General features: G+C 45.7%; 1 protein-coding gene across 1 annotated transcript in view; it reads right to left on the reverse strand.

Moving 5' to 3' along the window:
• The window catches only part of LOC124555675 (copper chaperone for superoxide dismutase), a 101,129-nt gene that overhangs the window by 23,727 nt on the left and 56,216 nt on the right, over positions 1-21,186 (reverse strand). Inside the window, exon 4 of the mRNA XM_047129670.1 lies at positions 3,184-3,250. Within this exon, the coding sequence (XP_046985626.1) occupies positions 3,184-3,250 (67 nt within the window). The remainder of the gene's footprint in view (positions 1-3,183; positions 3,251-21,186) is intronic.

Genomic DNA, 21,186 nt, shown 5'->3' on the forward strand with positions numbered 1-21,186 from the left:
AAGTCTTCAGGTCCAGATTGTATACCGATTAGGTTCCTTTCAGATTACGCTGATACAATAGCTCCCTACTTAGCAATCATATACAACCGCTCGCTCACCGATAGATCTGTACCTACAGATTGGAAAATTGCGCAGGTCGCACCAGTGTTTAAGAAGGGTAGTAGAAGTAATCCATCGAACTACAGACCTACATCATTGACGTCGGTTTGCAGTAGGGTTTTGGAGCATATACTGTATTCAAACATTATGAATCACCTCAAAGGGAACGATCTATTGATACGTAATCAGCATGGTTTCAGAAAACATCGTTCTTGTGCAACACAGCTAGCTCTTTATTTGCACGAAGTAATGGCCCCTATCGACAGGGGATCTCAAGTTGATTCCGTATTTCTAGATTTCCGGAAAGCTTTTGACACCATTCCTCATAAATGACCTGGGTGACAATCTGAGCAGTTCTCTTAGGTTGTTCGCAGATGATGCTGTAATTTACTGTCTAGTAAGGTCATCCGAAGACCAGTATACGTTGCAAAGCGATTTAGAAAAGATTGCTGTATGGTGTGGCAGGTAGCAGTTGACGCTAAATAATGAAAAGTGTGAGGTGATCCACATGAGTTCCAAAAGAAATCCATTGGAATTCGATTACTCGATAAATAGTACAATTCTCAAAGCTGTCAATTCAACTAAGGACCTGGGTGTAAAAATTACGAACAACTTCAGTTGGAAAGACCACATAGATAATATTGTGGGGAAGGCGAGCCAAAGGTTGCGTTTCATTGGCAGGACACTTAGAAGATGCAACAAGTCCACTAAAGAGACAGCTTACACTACACTCGTTCGTCCTCTGTTAGAATATTGCTGCGCGGTGTGGGATCCTTACCAGGTGGGATTGACGGAGGACATTGAAAGGGTGCAAAAAAGGGGTGGTTCATTTTCTATTATCACATAATAGGGGAGAGAGTGTGGCAGATATGATACGCGAATTGGGATGGAAGTCATTAAAGCAAAGACATTTTTCGGCGCGGCGAGATCTATTTATGAAATTTCAGTCACCAACTTTCTCTTCCGAATGTGAAAATATTTTGTTGAGCCCAACCTACATAGGTAGGAATGATCATCAAAATAAAATAAGAGAAATCAGAGCTCGAACAGAAAGGTTTAGGTCTTCGTTTTTCCCCCGTGCTGTTCAGGAGTGGAATGGTAGAGATATAGTATGATTGTGGTTGGATGAACCCTCTGCCAAGCACTTAAATGTGAATTGCGGAGTAGTCATGTAGATGTAGATGTAGCTGCAATTTTCTGTGACAGGCAGAACAGCCACTAGAGTGCATTAGTGTTGTCAAAATGATGGAGAATAAGGGGTGTGAGCTGTTTCAAATGTTGTGTGATAGCTGAAGGACACGGAGATGTTGCATTATCATGTAGACAGCTTCATCAGCACCTGACACAGTTTGGAATGTGCCTCACTGTCAGTCTCCAATTGGCTGGCTGTTAGACTCATGCAATATTCAGATTTGTGGGACATTTGGATGTGACAGTGGTCAGATGATGGACTGCATGGGAACGTGAGGGTAGGCAAACTCATCATCAAGGTTCTGGTCTATTACGTCTATATTGTGCATTAAACAAATCATAATGCCTTCACATCGGCACCTGCCATCTAAGAACAAGGAATGAACCTCTTGAAACCTTCTGGCTTATCTCACACCATTGGCTGGAGACTGGCAGCAGTTGGACTAGGGAATTCCCATCCAATGCAAAGAGTACCATTAAGACTAAACTGTGTTTGGAGTGGTACCATGAACAGAAAGTATGTACTGATAACGAATGGTGTCACACTGTGTTCAGTGATTAATCGCGGTTCTGACTACCCTGGATGACAATCACTGGCATGTATGGCAGCAAACTGGGAAGAGGTCCTATTTTTTCCAATGTTTTGGAGAGGCACGGTAGTGTTACTCCTGGTGTCATGGTGTAGGGAGCCATCGGATATTACTTCAGGTCACGGCTTGTAGCGATTGGGGGAACTCTGATGGCACAATGGTACATCGCGAACATCCTGCATCCTCTTGTGTGACAGTATTGTGGTACCATTTTTCAATGCTCTACAAATGAAGTGTGTATATGAAAAGTCTGTGAGATGTTGAGGTACTCCTACTGCCAGCAAGATTTCCAGATCTGTTCCTGATAGAATATGTGTGGGATTAACTCGGATGTCAAATTTGTCCCAGTATCTAGCATATCAATGATCAGTTACAACAGCTGCCTAGGGAGAGGGTACGTCTTTATGACATCCTTTCCAACTGAATCACAGCATGCATCCATGGCCAGAGGAAGTGCAATGCTATACTATTAAGTGGGCGCATACTGCAAGTTCTTTGTAAATTTGACTTGACTTTGTAATCACTGAAATAACATCACATAAGCTTTCAACACATGAAGTTTCCTCCCCCCGCCCCCCCTCTCCTTCTGGGTGCTTAACATTTTTTATCCATCAGTGTGTAATCTAGAAACTTAATTTTATGAACAACAGTTATCACCGATTCACTAAAAATAATGAAGAGCACATATACAAGACCTGCCACTCAAATAACATCAGATAAATGACCAGCACATATATCATGGGTATGACAGAATTAGCCACAGGGGAATACTTCTGATTAAGTTAACTATCAATTTTACAGATAAAAATACTGCTTTTACTCTGCATATGATGTTATGAGTGCCAGTTTTAAACAATGTGTATTGACTTTATATGTATTTTATAATTTTGAATGCAATTTTTTTCTGTCAGTTTAATCAACAGTAGTCGTACTGCCGTGTATCATCACAACCATCTATTGTAAAACAATGTGTGTAAATAACTTTTCTATTTCTTTGTTTATAATGTAATCTGAACACTTTACTGTTTTACAATATGCTTAATTTTGTTGCCATCCCAATATACACACGTATCACATCACCTCTACTTCATCCTTATTACTTTGCCACTGCCTCCTGCCCTGCCCTGCCCGTCCCCCCCCCCCCCCCCCCCCCCCTGCAGAGAAAAGGGGGAGCTATGACTGGGAGCTATGACTGACTAGCTTGCTGTAATGTCTCAACATGCATTTACTTGACTTATCTGCACCCACATACTGTTATGGAATCAGTATTATTTATCAATATCATTCTTAATTACATACTTACTCGACATCCTGCATCGTCAAGTGGACCACCATGGGTTGTATTCTGTGGGTTATAGTGCCCACCCAAGCTGTTAATGGAATAAAGAAAATTAAAATTAATCCAGCACTCCAATACCCGAAAATATACACATACATTTGAAAGTGCAAAAATAAGCTAGCTAGAAATCAAGCAAAAATTCCAATTCTTGTGCAGTATTGACACAAATGAAATGCAACATGGAAGTTTTTCAATCTATGTTGGGGAATCCTGAACAGAAAAGTTAACTTTAAATACTATACAAATATAGTTCTTTTTATATTTTAGGCATCAAAGAGAGAAAAACTTCCCTGCAAAAAAATTACTGCCATTATCAATAGTAGGGAAGCATTTGCTGAGGGTCTACACCTGAATGGACATGAACAGGATCATAGTTTTGACTCAGAGTGTCATTGGTCATTGTTTCAGTCTCTTTTCTTTTCACAAGACACACAGTTATGAGAGGGCTTAGCACGAGTACATGATACCCTATCCCATTCTTATTCAACTGCACCCTGGGAAGAGAAGGAGAATTGGGAAAGCAGGAACATCAACACACTTACTGAGACCTAAGCACAAATATGTAAAATTATATTGTCTAGTCTATGCTGATGACATGGCATTAATTGCTTAAGACATAACAAATGCACAAAAAAAACTTGAAATAGGAAATATTAGACTACCACTGACACAAAAACATGACTGATGCAAAACACCATGTATGATCAAAATTAGCAACAACAAAATATTCTGCATTAAAGAATCTAGATACCTAGGTAAATGTATCACTGAAAATTTTTACAAAAATGATTCTATAAAAGTCAGACTTCAGAAAATAGAAACTACATTTCAGTTAACCTGTCCTTACACTAAAAGTCTAATGCATACAACAGTTATCGAAACAGAATAAATCTACACATTAGACACATTTACTTCCCAAAAAAAATTTTAAAGTGCAATTAAAAGCAAAATAATGTAAAATTATGAGAAAAATCTTATGACAAAGAATAAAATTCTGAATACATTACCCAAGTCACGTGCAGAAATATATATGCAAATATAGAAACTCCGATTACAGTATGTACGGGCAGCTGAACTTGAGGGACACAGAAAGAATGTACCAAAGAGGCGTACTCATCAGAGTCACACAGTCTTGAAAAACATAACTACCAGACTCAACCAATGGACATGAATAGAAAATGACCTTAAGGAATAATTATCATCAAATCTACAGGGCTAAGAAGCAATCAATCAGGAAATGATAAAGATCACACTACATAGTAGACTGACTGATCAACACAAGCAAACTCACTTGTTGAGTGTAAAAAAGTACTGGGCTAAAGAGAAGGCCCACAAGTGTTAATTTGAATGGTCCTATGCGTGCATACATGCATGTGTGCACACACGTATGTATGCATAGTACTATTCAAATTAACACTCTTAGGCCTTCTCTTTAGCCTTATACTTTTTCACACCCAACAACTGAATTCATTTCTCTTCATCCGTCAGTGGGTGTACACATACGGACCATGCTGCGCGTGCACGCACGCACACTCTTTTTGAGCTTCAATAATTGAATGCCTATGATATCAATCACAATTCAACATAAAACACATTTCTCAACTACAATACTGCCCAGTTAATTTGTCACAATGGATGTGATATAGCTACAAATCTATTGCCCCAATCCCAGCAGTCAGGAAACTGATTCAGGAAATAATGTTAAAAGGAGTCTTGCAACACTGGAATAATGCTGAAACATTAGTGATTTCCACCACGGTTTCAGAAGAAGTCAAAGTATCACATCAGCAGCAGTACAAAATGTCCATTATGTACTTGTAAAAATAAACTAACAATACCAAGCAGCAGCAGTACTCCTGGACCTCTCAAAAACTTGATACAGTACATCATGATGTGCAAAAAAAATTTGGAATAAGCGGTGTCACTGGAAAACTAATGCAATTCTACAAACATATTTAAAAGTCAAACAATAGCATATGCAAATTATACAGGATGAGCTTCCTAAGAGTTGTCAGGCATGTTTTCTCTGGTGCTTCAGCAGATATTTGCAATCTTGCTTTTGCAGTGTGTAGCTGGAGTCAGCCCAAACAAATACTGTTCATCAGGTTTTTGTGGAATGCCCAGTGGTGACAGAAGGTGTCAGTTTGTTTCCCATTACACACAAAATGATTTTTAAAGAAGAATTTTACATGCCCATTTGATAGAGTAGTCCTAAATTAGAAACAAACACTAGTCTAGTCTGATGCTCCTTTTACTAATCTGTATGAATGGGACAGTAACAAACAATGAATAACCAGTACTCCAACAGAGACTCAGCAGTGCCACTGCATGGCACTAGCATTTGGCACGAACCAGAATAAACGAATATTTCACTAAACTAACTTGGAACCGCCCTATTGAATAACATGTAAAATTCCACATTAAAAATTATTTTATTTGTAACGGTAAAAAAACAGATGTGTCCAACAATGTTGGGCGTCACACGAAAGACAAGATGAGCAGCATTTGTTTGGACTGACTCCATATATAAATTGCAAAAGAGATATAGCAAATCTCTGCAGCAACACCAGAGAAAATGTGCCTGATGACTCTTAGGAGGTGCACCCAGTATATAATAATGGAGAAATATTGGAGAGGACATGGCTGTGTTCCTCAGGGCTCCATTCCTATTCATATGTTATGTAAATGATTTCTCAAGTTCTCTAGATAGTAAGCATCTCATCGCTATGTATACTGATGACATATCTGGTGTCTGAAGAGATTCAAAACTTTACTGAAAAGGCAACAGCTCACTTTGAAAGAGACAACTAAGAAGTTAACACAGAACAAATAAATATTATTCACTTTAAACTGAGTGATCCCAACAGACAAGATATTGCGAATGATGGGTTTCTGTCAAAAACCTGTTCAGAATGTAAATTTTTGAGCTGATTCATATAAGACCAACTTTCATGGGACCAACAAGTTGACCATGTATCAAAACAACATCTACATGCATTAAGGAGAGGTTATCATCATCTCTAAATTCTCAACTAAATTCTGAAACCCCAAGGACTGTATATTTTGGATTAGTATAACCTTTCTTGTCTTACGGAATAGTACTTTGGGTCAGGAACTGTCACATTAATATGAAAATGGTTTCAAACTGCAGAAGAAAGCCTTGAGAATTGCAGCAAAAGTGAAATATGATACATCCTGTAAAAGCCTGTTTACCAATTTCAATATTCTCACAGTTTATGCCATGTACATGCCACAAGCCATTATAGTAGTGAAAGAAGACACTAAGGTCACATACAGGAACACAAATTCACAACCATGATAAAAGGTATAAAACAGACTTTCATGTACTTAACAGAAGATGAAAAGCAAAAAGCCTGTATGTCACGTGGGCTGACCCTCATAATTCGCTACCAAATCATCTTAAGATGTTGACGGGGATACTTTTAAAAAGTGACCCAAGCAGTCGCTTACCCATAAACACCTGTGAAACTAGGATTAATGTGAATAATAATGTAAACAATAATCGTGTACTAGATATAAGTATGGTAGTTGATTGGTTGGTTGGTTGGTTGGTTCGTTGAAAGGGGAGGGGGGGGGGGACCAAACTGCCTGGTCATTGGTCCCTTGTTCCTAGAAACAACTCCACAAGGGAAAGACTAAAAAAACCAGACTCACAGTAGAAAACCAGGAGGGAAAAAAATCACAAGAATGACAGAAAGGCAACAAACACTACAATGGACAAGGAGACCACAGAGACATGCAAGAAACAGATAGAAGGGACTAAAATGAGAGCAGATGACTGTGTCTGGCTGATCATGAGAATAAAAAGGATAAGCCAACCACTCTGCAACACATCAAAACCTCCAGCCTAAAAGCACTAGGGTAGAGAACACAGACTGACAAAGGACATGTGCTAAAAATTAGATAGAACAATATATAAAATATAAAACTGAATCAGCCGATGAGGTGTTGTCGGCTAAAATTAATGATAAAGAGTCCAGTAACCAAAGATTACATCACAGGGTAGCCAAAGTAGTACAACGCAACAGAATATGAGCCAATGTCAACCGGCCACCACACTGACACTGAGATGGGTCTTCATGGAGAACGACATAGCCGTGGGTCACCCAAGCATGCCCAATGCGAAGCTGGCAGAGAACCACAGATCCCTGCGAGAGGCCACATGGAGGACTTCCACACATTCGTAGCCTACTTTATGGCATGCAGTTTGTTGTGCGTACCAAGGTGATGCCACTCTGTCTCCCAAAGCTGAAAAACCTTATGGCGCAATACCGAACGGAGGTCAGTTTCAGAGATGCCAATCTCCAGAAGCGGTTTGCACATAGCCTGTTTGGCCAGTGTGTCAGCAAGTTCATTGCCTGGGAATCCAACGTTACCTGGGGTCCAGACAAACACCACTGAATGATGAGACTGTTCCAGGGCATAGATGGACTCCTGGATGGTTGCTACCAAAGGATGGCGAGGGTAGCACTGGTCAATAGTTTGTAAGCTGCTCAAGGAGTCACAACAGACAAGAAACAACTCACCAGAGCACAAACGGATATGCTCAAGAGCACGAGATATGGCCATCAGCTCTGCAACCATCCGGCAAGGAGTGCTGTTTGATATGTCCTCTGTGAGAATAGACAAAGCCAAAATGACCATCAGCCATCAAGCAATCAGTGTAAATTACTTAAGAGCCTCGGGACATATCAAGAATCAAAAGAGAGTGACAGTGGAGAGCCTCGGGAGGAACTGAGTCCTCAGGGCCATGTGAAAGGTCCAGAAGAAGCTGCGGCCTAGGTATACACTGTGGAGGTGTATATGAATGGACCTGGAGTAGAGGTGGTAAAGGGAAGAACTCCAGTTCACACAGAAGCAATCCGACATGAACCGCGATCATAATCCCTGACCTCGGCTGCCGATGCACGAGATGAACCACCATGGTTGGTAAACGGAGACGGTAATTTGGATGGTCAGGAAAGCTACAAATGTGTGCGACGTAATTGGTGAGCAGTTGTGCATGCCTGTTCTGCAATAGAGGGACTCCAATCTCCAGCCACCACACTGGTCACCGGAATCATCCAAAATACTCCCTTCACTAGTTGAACTCCACAGTGGCGCACTGGGTCTAGTAACTGCAATGCTGAGGGTGCCGCCAAACCATAAACCAGACTCCCATAATGAAGGCGGGATTGAACAAGGGCTCTGTAGAGCTGCAGCAGTGTAGAGTGATCTGCACCCCAGTTGGTGTTGCTCAGGCAGCGGAAGGCACTGAGATGCACTTAAGCTGACAAAGGTAAGGAAGCCAAGTCAATTGGGTGCTGAAAATCAATCCGAAGAATCAATATGTCTCCACTACAGCAAGTGGATCATCATCAAGGTAACTTCCTGGTTCCAGATGAATGGTACGATGTCAACAGAAATGCACGACGCATGACTTTGCATCTGAAAACTGGAAGCTGTGGGCTAGAGCCCATGACTGCACCTTGTGGATGGCTCCCTGTAGGCACTGCTCAGCAACACCAGTACTGGTGAAGTAGTAGGAAATGCAAAAGTTGCGTGCACAGAGATAAGGTGAGACGGATGGCCCCAGAGCTGCTGCTAGACCATTAATGACTACTAAAAATTGAGAAAACACTCAATACATAGCTCTGCGGGACTCCATTCTCCTGGATGGGGGTAATTATGGGAGGCACCAAGTTGGACGTGGAAAGTACGGAGCGACAGGAAGTTTTAGATGAAAATCAGAAGCGGGCCTCCGAGACCCCACTCATATGTGGCAAGTATATGATGTCGCCAGGTCATTTCATAAGCTTCTCTTAAATTAAAAACGATGACAACCAGCCATTGGCATCTGGAAAAGTCTGTTCAGATGGAATAGTCTAGGGACACTGGACTATCAGCGGCAGAGTGACCCTGGTGGAAACCCCCCTGGTATGGATTGGTTGGTTGGATGTAGAAGGGACCAAACTACGCGGTCATCAGTCCCTCCGACCTTAGATTAACTAAAACTAATAAAATCCCACATTAGGAGAAGCAACTACAATGTCCATAAAATGAGAAACTAAAGGAAGGAAGGAAAAGGGCAGAAGAAGATGTGAGGGAAAGAAAGTGACTAATGACAGGGGTGGGAAGGAAGAAGCACAGGAGACGAGAAACACTCAAGACGTAACAGACCCCGTAATGAAAGGAGTGGGAAGGCAGAGAGCCGGGATGAACCACCAAGCCCAGTTGAAGCCAATCCAGTTGGGGCGAAGGGGGGAGCAAGAGGGCCTGCCATCCCCTCCACTCACTGATAAGGTGGAAGAACCATCCCTTAAATAAAGCATTAAAACCCCCATCACGAATAAAACATAAAACAAGATCCATCGCTGAAGCATTGTCAGCCAACACCAGGGGTAGCGAGTCTGGAAAGCTGAAAGTCCGTCGTAGGGTGGCTAAGTTGGGGCAGTCCAGTAAGATGTGAGCCACAGTCAACATCTATCCACAACGACAGAGAGGAGGGTCCTCACGACTGAGGAGATAACCATGAGTCAAAAAAGTATGGTTGATGCGGAGCCAGCAGAGGATGACAGAGGCCTTACGAGAGGCCCGTAAGGAGGACTACCATGGAGTTGTAGAATCCTTCATTGCCCTGAGCTTGTTCGGAGAAGAAAGAGTGATCCAGTCTGCATCCCAAAGGCCCAAAACCTGACGACATAATGCCGAGCGAAGGTCTATTTCCGGAATAGCAAGAGATAGTCTGGTAGTAGCTAATTTAGCCAGTCGATTGGCAAGTTCATTGCCAGGAATCCCAACATGGCCTGGGGTCCAAATGAAAACCACCGAGCATCCACGTTGAGCGAGGCGAGAAAGGGAGTCCTGGATAGCAATGACCAACAGGTGGTGAGGGAAGTACTGGCCAATAGTGTTCAAACCGCTCAATGAGTCACTACATATAGTGAAGGACAGTCCTGAGCAGGAGTGGATATGGTCCAGTGCGTGCAAGATGGCTACCAATTCTGCAGTAAAAACACTACAGCCACCTGGCAAAGAACAAAGTTCTGTGCATCGCACATAGGTGTAAGCAAAACCAGTGCGGCCAGCAACCATGGAGTCATTAGTATAGATCACTTCTGAATCCTGAAAAGAACTGAGGAGACAGGAGAACTGGTGGCGAAGAGCCATCGGAGGGACAGAATCCTTTGAATTGACTGAGAGATCAAGGCAGAGCTGCGGCCGAGAGATGCACCACGGAGGGATACGTGCATGAGTGGAGAAGAGAGGTGGTAAAGGCAATTGCTGGAGCTCAGAAAAGAGCGACTGAATAAGGACAGACATGGTAAGCCCACATTGTGGGCGCCGCTGCGACAGGGTGATCTCTGTGTCTGGATAAAGGAGACCATAAGTAGCGTGCTTGGAGGTGCAGTGAATGCGGAGCGCATAAGATATCAGCTTTTGCTGGTGCAAAATTCACGGTGATGGAATCCCTGGCTCTGCGAGAAGGCTAAGTACGAGGCTAGTGCGGAAGGCACCAGTCGCAAGTTGGACTCCACAGTGATGGATGGGGTCTAGTATCTGCAGTGTTGAAGGCAACACAGAACCATAGACAGGACTTCCATAGTCTAAACGAGACTGGACCAATGCTTGATACAATCGCAGGAGAACAGAGTGGTCTGCACCCCAGGTGGTATTGCATAGACACCTAAGAACACTGAGGTGGGACCAGCACGTCCTCTTCAGCTGGCGAAGGTGAGGGAGCAGTGTTAACCGGGCATCGAAGACCAGACCCAAGAAGCGATGGGTGTCCACCACCTCGAGGGGCTGGCCATCAAGGAACAATTCCAGATGGGGATGGACTGTATGGCAACGGCAGAAATGCATGACAAGTCTTGGCCGGCAAAAACTGAAAGCCATGAGAGAGAACCTATGAGTGCACCTGACAGATTGCCGCCTGTAGACAGCATTCTGCACCGCCCATTACAGAGGAGGCGAGGTAGATACAAAAATCGTCAGTATACAAAGAGGGGGACACTGTCGGACCATTAATGGCTATGAGAAAGAGAGGGACGCTCAGCACAGAACCCTGTGGAACCTCATTTTCTTGCCGATGGGGAGAGCTGTTGGAGGAACCAACTTGGACCTGAAAAGAGTGACAAGAAAGGAAGTTATGGATAAAAATGAGCAGAGCACCATGGAGGCCCCATTCGTGAAGGGTGGTGAGGGTGTTGTGGCGCCAGGTGGTGTCATAGGCTTTATGCAAATCAAAGAAGACTGTAAGGAGGTGTTGCCAATGAGCAAAAGCCGACCAGATAGCAGACTCCAGGCGGACCAAGTTATCCACCATAGAGTGGCCACAGCGAAAACCACTTTGAGTCGATGACAAAAGGTTGCGGGTTTCAAGGATCCAAAACAGACACCGACTCACCATATGTTCAAGGAGCTTGCAGAGGGTGTTAGTAAGGCTAATTGGATGGTAGCTACCCAACTGAAGAGGCAGCTTCCCTGGCTTCAACACTGGAACAACAATCCTTTCCTGCCACTGGGTAGGAAATACCCCCTCACCCCACAGACGGCTGAAGAGGGTCAGTATACAATGGTGGCCAGCCACTGATAAGTGTTGGAGCATATGGTTATGTATCCAATCCAGTCCAGGAGCTGTGTCAGGACAAAGGGCAAGGACGCCGGCAAATTCCCACTCGCTGAATGGGGAATTATATGGTTCTGAGCAGTGAGAAACAAAAGACAAAGGTAGTTGTTCTGAACACTCTCTCAGGAGAAGGAACATGGGTGGATATTGAGACGATGCCGAAGCTTGAGCAAAGTGCTGAGTGAAATTTTCTGTCACAAAGTCCAGATTGGTAAAGACAACACCATGTACAGAAATTCCTGCAACCCTGGCAGGAGGACGGTGGCCAAACATTCACCGGAGTTTCGCCCAGACTTGTGAAGAGGGGGTGTGGGGTCCTATGGCAGCTACATATCATTCCCAGCAAATCAGTTTCTGAAATTTGATTAGGTAGTGGGCCCGGCCACAGAGTCGTTTAAAGACCAGAAGAAGAGCAGTAGAAGGGTGCCACCTGAAGTGTTGAAGAGCACGGCAGTGGTCTTTTATGGCTGCAGCAATTTCCAGAGTCCACTAAGGGACCATCTTCCAGCAGGGGGAACCTGAAGAAGAAGGGATTGCTGAAAAAGCTGCTGAAAGGATGGTGGCAGTCAAAGTCTGAGTAGATTCATCAACACTGTCATGTGGCAATACAGGGAGGATGGAAGCAGAGGAGAAGGCACCCCAATCAGCCTTAGATATGGCCCACCTGGGAGGGTGACGGAGCGAGAGAGACTGAAGGAAGGTCGAAACAATCGGGTAATGGTTACTGTCACATAAGTCATCGTGGACGCCCCACTGAATGGAGGGAAGAATGCCAGGACTGCAGATGGTGAGGTCAATGGTTGAGAAAGTGCCGCACGCCACACTAAAGTGTGTGGGAGTGCCTGTGTTTAGTAAACTGAGGTCAAGCCCCTGCCAGAAAAGCTTCAACTGTCCTGCCCAGGGCAGTAGTTGTATGACTACCTCAAAGAGGGATGTGGGCATTAAAGTCCCCTCAAAATAGGAAGGGAGAAGGGAGTTGCTGAAGAAGAGTGGTGAGGGCATGGAATGTGGACAGCCTGTCAGGTGGGAGGTAGAGATTACAGATTGTGGTTTGAGTGGCCAGATGGACCCTGACAGTAATGGCTTCCAGAATGGTACAGAGGGGAACTTATTTACTAACAATGTCCTTGCAGACCAAGGTGCAAACACCACGAGAAGCCCGCAAGGGACCAATTCGGTTCCGACAGAAACCGTGGAACCCATGAAGGGTAGGTGAGTAAGAATTGACAAAATGGAGCACAATACTAGCAGCAGAGTAGAAGGAAAGAAGGGGCTGCAACTCTGGAAGGTGACGCAAATGTCCATTACAATTCCACTGGAGGATTCTCAAGCCAGAGTCCAAAGTGGAAGCGAATGGACTGGAGTTGGTCACGCCACTGAGTCGCTACCAGTCACCAATAAGGATGGGGTAATATCCATATAGGTGGGGTCAGACACTGTTGGTTCATTGACTGTAGGAGGGGAAGACTGCACATCAGGGGGTACCAGAGGGGCCTTGCCCTTGTTCCTGCATTTCTGCTGCTTCTCTTGGGGAGGAAAAGAAGAGCAGACTTCAGTGAGGGCAGGCACAGAATTACACCGAGCAATCTTGGCGGCGCCCACCGGCTGAGGATCACGCTGCCGTTGTGGAGCAGTAGATCAACTTTCAGGGGGGTGCCAGGAAGAGGAGTCCTGGGACAGAGCTCCAGTAACGGCGGCTGCTGAAGGTGGGGAGCACTTCTCCGGAAGGGGAGGGGGAGCAGCACCCGAATGGGTGGGTATAGGTACTGAGGGGGAGGGGGAGGGGGAGGGGGAGAGGGAGGAGGAGGAGGAGGAGAGAGGGGAGGAGGAGGAGGAGGAGGGGGAGGAGGAGGGGGAATGGGGAGGGGGAGGGGGAGAGAGGAGGATGAGGGAGGAGGGGGAGGAGGGGGAGAGGGGGAGGAGGGGGAGGAGGGGGAGGAGGGGGAGGAGGGGGAGGAGGAGGGGAGGAGGGGGAGGAGGGGGAGGAGGGGGAGGGGAGGAGGAGGGGGAAGGGAGTAGGAGGGGGAAGGGAGGAGGAGGGGGAAGGGAGGAGGAGGGGGAAGGGAGGGGGAGGGGGAGGGGGGAGGAGGCTGAAGGCATGGGGCGAATGGGGTGGGGCTGGGAAGAGGAGGGGGTAGAACGAGGAATGGATGTAATTGAAGCAAAAGTAGAGGTCATAGACACGGGATGCAGCCGGTCATATTTTTGACGAGCCTCAGTGTAGATGAGCCAATCTAAGGTTTTGTACTCATGAATCCTCCTTTCTTTCACAAAACATCGGGCATCTAGGCAAGCATGGAGAATGCTGTACATTACAATTTACACACATTGGCAGAGGAGCACAGGCACTCCCCTCATGGGAGGGGTGCCCACAGTCACCACAGAGGGGATCAGTGGTGCAGAGGGAAGACATGTGTCTAAACCTTAAGTATTTAAAACATCTCATCTGTGGTGGAGTATAAGGTTTTACATCCCACCGATACACCATTACCTTCACCTTCTCTGGGAGGACATCCCCCTCAAAGGCCAGGATAAAGGCGCCCGAAGCAATGCGATTGTTTGGAGGGCCTCACTGCACACAGTGGATAAAACGAACCCCTCACAGCTAAAGGTTAGCACAGAGCTCCTCGTCAGTTTGCAGAAGACGATCTCGGTGGAAAATAATGCCCTGTACTGAGTTCAAAGATTGGTGAGATGTGACGGAGACTGGGACGTCACCGAGACAGTCACAAGCATGCAGGGCGTCAGATTGGGCAGCAGAAGATGTCTTCATAATCAAAGCACCGGACCGCATTTTACTCATCGATTCAACTTCGCCATTCTTATCTTCAATCGTCTCCATGAAAATCAAAGGCTGGGTCATGTCAAAACTACCGCCATCTGTCCCGGTACAAACCAGGTACCAAAGGAAAGGTTTCAACCCAAGCCGGCGAGTTTGACCCTCCTCCCAGTGGGTGGCCAGGGAGGGAAAGGCCGAAGGATCAGAAGGCGTGTCATGTCTGCTACCACTCTTAGAGACAGCCACAGAATGGCCAGGATGGTGAAGCTTTTGTCACTTCATGCGCAAGGCGTCTGCCGTAGTACCACCCACTCCGATCAGGGGTTCGCCCCGTGGGCGCCACCCAGCCACAGCAAGGGCTGTTTGGCACGGCGGCCATTGCTAGGAGTTCTGGTACCCCAAAATGATGAGCATCGACTCCTGGGCATACACGAGGTGTTAACAGCTCAGGTATTAGTAGTGTGATCCCTATGCTTTCAGGGGGCTCAACCAAATGGGTACTTAACACCCCCACCACACGGACTGGCTACCATGCTGGTGACCTAGCAGGAGGGGGGCCAGGATGCAAAGGGAAAGGGGAGGGGAGGGGACAGGGAGAGGAACCTGCACCATGGAAGCTAGGTAGGGAGTTCATCCCCAAATGTCTCACACTGAAAGGAAAATTTTGGAAATGGAGGTCAAACCCCAAGGGGACCAAAAACGCTGAAAAGGACGTGGAAACAGCAAACTAAACAATAGCACAGACCAAAGCAAAGCCAGGAGGATAGCCAGGTCGACATAAAGAAGTCCACTAAGAGAGAAAAGAGGGGGCAGGGACAAAGGAGCAAGGATAGGGAGGGAGAGAAACAGGGACAGTAATGCAGCCTTCAAAGGAAAGGAAAGGAGACTGCAATAGCTCGGGGCCCCGTGCGCGCCACACACATACCCACAAAAGGACTGTGGGCCCCCTTGGGGGCACCCTGATATGGAGTCACTAGGCCCCGTGACTCCAGGAGCCAACACAACCGCTGACTCACCATACATTCTAGCAGCTTAGAAAGAACGTTGGTGAGGCTGATGGGCCAATAGCTTTCCAAATCAAGCAGGTTTTTACCAGGTTTGACCACCAGAACGATGGTGCTCTCCCGCCATTGTGACGGGAATATGCCATTGCACCAGATGCGGTTGAAGATGATGAGGATATATCGCTGGCAGTCCAACAGGAGATGTTGACTCATATGAGTGAGGATCCAATCCAGCCCAGGAGCTTTGTTGCGGCAATGTGCAAGGGTGCTGAGGAGCTCCAGCTCAGTAAATGGAGTGTTATATGGTTCACTGTGGCGTGCAGTGAACGAGAGGAGTTTCCCTTCCATCTGCCGTTTGAGGGTGCGAAAGGCTGGGGGGTAATTCTCTGACACAGAGGCTCAAGCATTGTGCTCAGCAAAGTGCTTGGCAATTGCATTTGCGTCAGTAGATAACACTCCACTGATGTTAATGACAGGGACACCTGTTGGGGTCTGGTACTCAAAAACACATCTGATCTTCATCCAGATTGTGAAGGTGACATAGGGTACCCAATGGTCAAGACATACCTCGCCCAACACTCCTGTTTCTGCCTTTTTATGAGCTGGTGAACACGGGCATGGAGCCATTTAAAAGCTATTAGGTGTTCCAGGGAAGGGTGCTGCTTATGTCACTGTAGAGCCCACCTGTGCTCTTTAATGGCCTCAGCGATTTCCGACAACCACCAAGATACTGTCTTTCACCGGGGACACCCTAAGGAACAAGGGGGCCCCAGTATTTAAGAGGCAGAGGTCGAGTTGAGACAGAAAATTTTTGACATCTCTACCTCGGCCAGTAAGCATGGTGCCACCCCACAAGGGGGTTACGTGCGTTAAAATCTCCCAAAGTAGGAAAGGTTTAAGGAGTTGATGAATCAGTGCAGCCAATATGTTCAGGGGTACTGCACCATCTGGGGAAAGACATACATTGCAGATGGCTATTTCCTGCATTGTCCTTATCCTGACAACCCCCAGCTTTGAGAGGAGTTTGAAGGAGCACAGGTTCACTGCATACTGAGTGCAGGACATAGACACAAACTCCACCTGATACTCCATTATACGAGGGTCATCCACAAAGTAAGTTCCATTTCTATCCGCAGCAGCACTACGATCGCAGTTCCGAGCATACGCGACAGTTACTCTGACTCAAGGAGAAGATGTGTACACTATTTTCAGATCGCTGCTGCCGCCATGTGCTTTGTAGTGCTGCTTTATAATGTCAGCCATAATTTAAAATGCTGCTGCGTGTGAAATCAGATTTGTGATTCGTTTTCTAAATGCAAAGAAAGTTAAACTGAAGGAAATTCTTCAGCAAATCTGTGGGGTTTATGGACAAAATGCTATGAGTGATTCAATGGTTAGAAGATGGGTTAGACTCTTCAATGAAGGACCGTGATCAACTGCACGATGAAGAACGAAGTTGACGCCCATCTGTGGTTACTGATGAACTGGTTCACACAATTGAAGAGAAGATTAAGCACAACCATTAAGTTTACACTTAGTGCAATTGCTATGGGAGTACCGCAAATCTCACGATCACTAATTCATGAAACTGTAACTGAGAAAATGAAATTTCAAAAACTTTGCTCATGTTGAGTGCCCAAAATTCTTACTGAACAACGCAAAAAACAATGGATGGGCAGTGCACCTCAGTTTTTGACCCATTACAATGAAGAAGGTGATGGTTTTCTATCCCTGATAGTCACAGGGGATGAAACTTGGGTATCGTATGACACCCCTGAAACAAAACATCAATCAATGGAATGGAGGCACACTTCATCCCTAACGAAGGTTATGCCTAAGCAAATCTTGACACCTTGAAAAGCCATGTGCACCGTTTTTGGGACAGAAAAGGCATTTTGCTGATTTACTTCTTACCAAAAGGCTAAACATTCAATGCACATGGTTACTGCGACACAAGCTGAAAGAACATGTTACCACATGGTTGAATACACAGGTGACAACCTTCTATGAAGAAGGCATACAAAACTTGTGCCACGCTATGACAAGTGCCTACAAAATTTCGGAAGCTATGTAGAAAAGTAGTTTAACAGTTGTAGATTTTTGTACAATAAATATGTTTTTGTATCTGTACACGTTTGTTTTATATAACCAAACGGAACTTACTTTGTGGACACACCTCGTATTCTGTACAACTTTGTAATATCCCCTATAGCTGTGAAGAGCAGGGATCCACACTGCCGGGAACCAGGGTTCCCAGAGGGCAATGCAGAAGGCAGGTGTAAAGCTCAACAGTTGTCATAATTCAGCCAGGTGGTGGAAGAAACCACCACAATACCACTGGAGGATGATCTCGTCATGAGAAAGGGAAGGCATGAAGCAATCAAGGAGGCAGTTTACACCTCAGGTCCACCTGCTGCCACTGACGTGAGCACCTGTGCATTCAATATGCATTGTGTCTGAGGGTCCAGCAAGACCTAGGTCCTCAGCGGATGCCAGAATCTCCACCTTACCCTCAGACACAGAGCTTGTAGGCAATGGTGGTGTGGGTGCCACTGCAATTTTTTTGTTCTTGGAATGGTTTTATTTTTAGGTTTCCCTCACTGCTCCTTGGATTTCTCTGGCTGGGAGGGCTTCACTGATTCAGTCTCAAGGTGTGAAGAGGATCTTTAAGCCCTATGACCAGGTGCCTGTGAGCACTTCAGCCACTGGAAGGTGTCCTCTTTCCCACTGGAAGGAAGCTGGGAAGCAAGTGACCCCTTCGTAGTGAGAGGAGCTGAAGAAGACTGACACTTCTCTGGCTGAGAAGTGGGGACTGATGTCCCCAATGGTTGGGATGGCATTGCTCCTGAAGCAGGTGGTGTGGGAGCAACAGGGATAGGAGTGCTCCCCACCATCAAAGGGGCAGGTGTAGTCTTGCGGTTCTGAGGGCCAACTATAAATGGCAGAACTGAAGCGGCTGGAACCATTGTTGCAGCAGTGGCATAAGAGGATGTCATGCGCACAGGATGTAGCCTTTCACATTTCCTTTTAGCCTCAGTGTAGGTCAGTCAGTCCAGGGTCTTGTATGCCACGATTTTTCTTTCTTTCTGTAGAATCCTGCAGTCCAGCAAGCAAGAGGAATGTTGCTCACTGCAGTTGACACACATGGGAGATGGGGCATTGGGATGCTATGGATGTCCACAATCACAACATATGATGCTGGAAGTACAGCAGGAAGACATATGTCCGAACTTCCAGCACTTAAAGCACCACATCGGGGAGGGATATATGGCTTTACATCACAGCGGTATACCATCACCTTAACCTTCTCAGATAATGTATCACCCTCAAAGGCCAAGATGATGGCACCGGTGGCCACCAATCCTTTGGACCCCTACGGATGCACCAGACAAAATGAACATCTCGTCGCTCTGCATCTGAAAAGAAGGACCCTGTGAAATACAATACCCTGCACCATATTTAAACTTCTATGGGGTGTGATGGAAACACAAACATCCTCCAGCTTGTCACAGGCCTTGACTGGGCAGAGGATGCTATTTCTATCAAGGCTAACCCAGATCGCATTTTGAACAATCGCCCCACCTCTACAAACTTGTCCTCTAAATGCTCCACAAAAAAACTGAGGCTTCATCAACATGAAGGATTCACCATCAGCTCTCATGCATACGAGGTACTGGGACGAATAACGTTCGCTTCCACCTTTAGCCTGGCGTTTCTCCCACGGCGGCGTGGCCAGGGAGGGGAATGATTTGGGGTCATACTTCATCGCATTAAATTGAACCTCGAATGCTTAGAGACTGCTGGTGTATGACCACCAGCAAGAGATGATGTTCACTTTTCATCTGCCCTGATACGCAATCCGACCAGCCCCCCCCCCCCCCCCCCCCCCCCCCCCCCCCCCCAAAGGGTGCCACCCAGCCTCAGCAAAGGCCACTTGGCCATTGCCGGGAGCCCTGATGCCCCAGGTAGATGGGCATCTACTCCTTGGCATACGTGGGGAGTTAACGGCGCAGACTTCAGCAGCGCTATCCCTGTGTAGTCAGGGAGCTACAACGAATAAGGTACATTGTGGCCCCAACACAATGGACTGACTACTGTGCTGGATATGAGGTGCAAAGAACTCCATGATCATCGTCGGCACAGAACAACACTGCACAATGGATGGAGGAAAACACACCCAGGAAGGTGTCCTCACCCAACAGCTGGAGAATGAATGGAAATGCAAAGCCATGATGCACCATGAAAGGCACCCTTCCCCAACTGGCTCGCTCTTTGGGATAATTTTGGAGAACGGAAGTGAAACCCTACAGGAGACCATCACAGAAATGCCAAAACATTTGAGACTCCTTTTAGTTGCCTCTTACAATGGACAAAAATATCTCGGGTCTGTGCTAACCCCTGGACCTGCAGTGGGATAAGTATGGTAGTAAATTGCATCTAAACAAAGTTAGCACTACGGAATGAATTATTTTCCTATTGTTTTTATTATTTAATCACAGCTTATTGTAGAAAATGATGCTGTAATTTGTAATGGGTTGTCACTGTCCACGCATGTAAAATTATGTGTTATGAACAAAACATAAATACATAAAAGATTGAGAGTTAGATATAAACCAACAAGGGTCACTTTTGCTGACACACATGATGAAACTGACAACTACCTGGAAATTCAATGACTGCAACTTCTGGCACTAGTCCACAGATATGTGATGTCTTAACTTTTATAAGAAATGACAATTGTAACAATATAGTAATAGTTAACTGATTATATCCGTCAGTCAGAGTTTTAGGAGTGTCAAAAGCTGAAATTCAGTCTACACAACAATAAGAATGCAAAGGCTTTCCAATGATTTACCATTGCTGAATTTAGTTACATTCAGTTACAGTTTGATTTTAAAAAAGGAAAAAAAGAACTGACTTGAAATAAACTAGTTCCTAAAAAGCATTTGAACCATGGTGTACTGAGCCACCACACAAGAAGAGTTTCCGACAGTTGGTACTAGAAGTACTGCGGATGTCCGTCCACAGCAGGAACATTGCTGCATGCAAACCAATCATGCTGCCTGCGAGAATCGCGCCCCCTGGAACAACAGTGCCACCAGGAAGAGAAACGCGTGCTTAAGTAACCTGCACGAGCAGTAGTTGTGAGTTGCAAGTTGTAAGTCAGTCTAGTTCTTGCTAAAGCCGTCGGCACATGGACCGTGCATCCGAACATTGAGCATTGAGCGTGCCGAGTTTCTGACGTCATAGCGTGGAATAGCATGTTCCAGAGTCTTTCCGAACATGCAGAGCAATATCCAGCATGTCAGATATTCTGAGCGTGCATCTGAGCATTGACCAATGAAATGGCACAACGCCACCTACGTCACACGCATGCCGTCTCCCTTCAGTACAGAGTTGCGAGGCACCACATTGGCATTCATTTCAAGCCTATACGTATATATGCCATTTCTGAGCACTAGCAAATTGAGAATCACAGGAAAACCCGTTGTTAACTGTGTGATTTGTCCCAATAAAATAACGAGAAACATCATATTTGTGGCAAAAGAATT

Source organism: Schistocerca americana, chromosome X (assembly GCF_021461395.2).
Source record: "Schistocerca americana isolate TAMUIC-IGC-003095 chromosome X, iqSchAmer2.1, whole genome shotgun sequence".
NCBI lineage: Eukaryota > Metazoa > Arthropoda > Insecta > Orthoptera > Acrididae > Schistocerca > Schistocerca americana.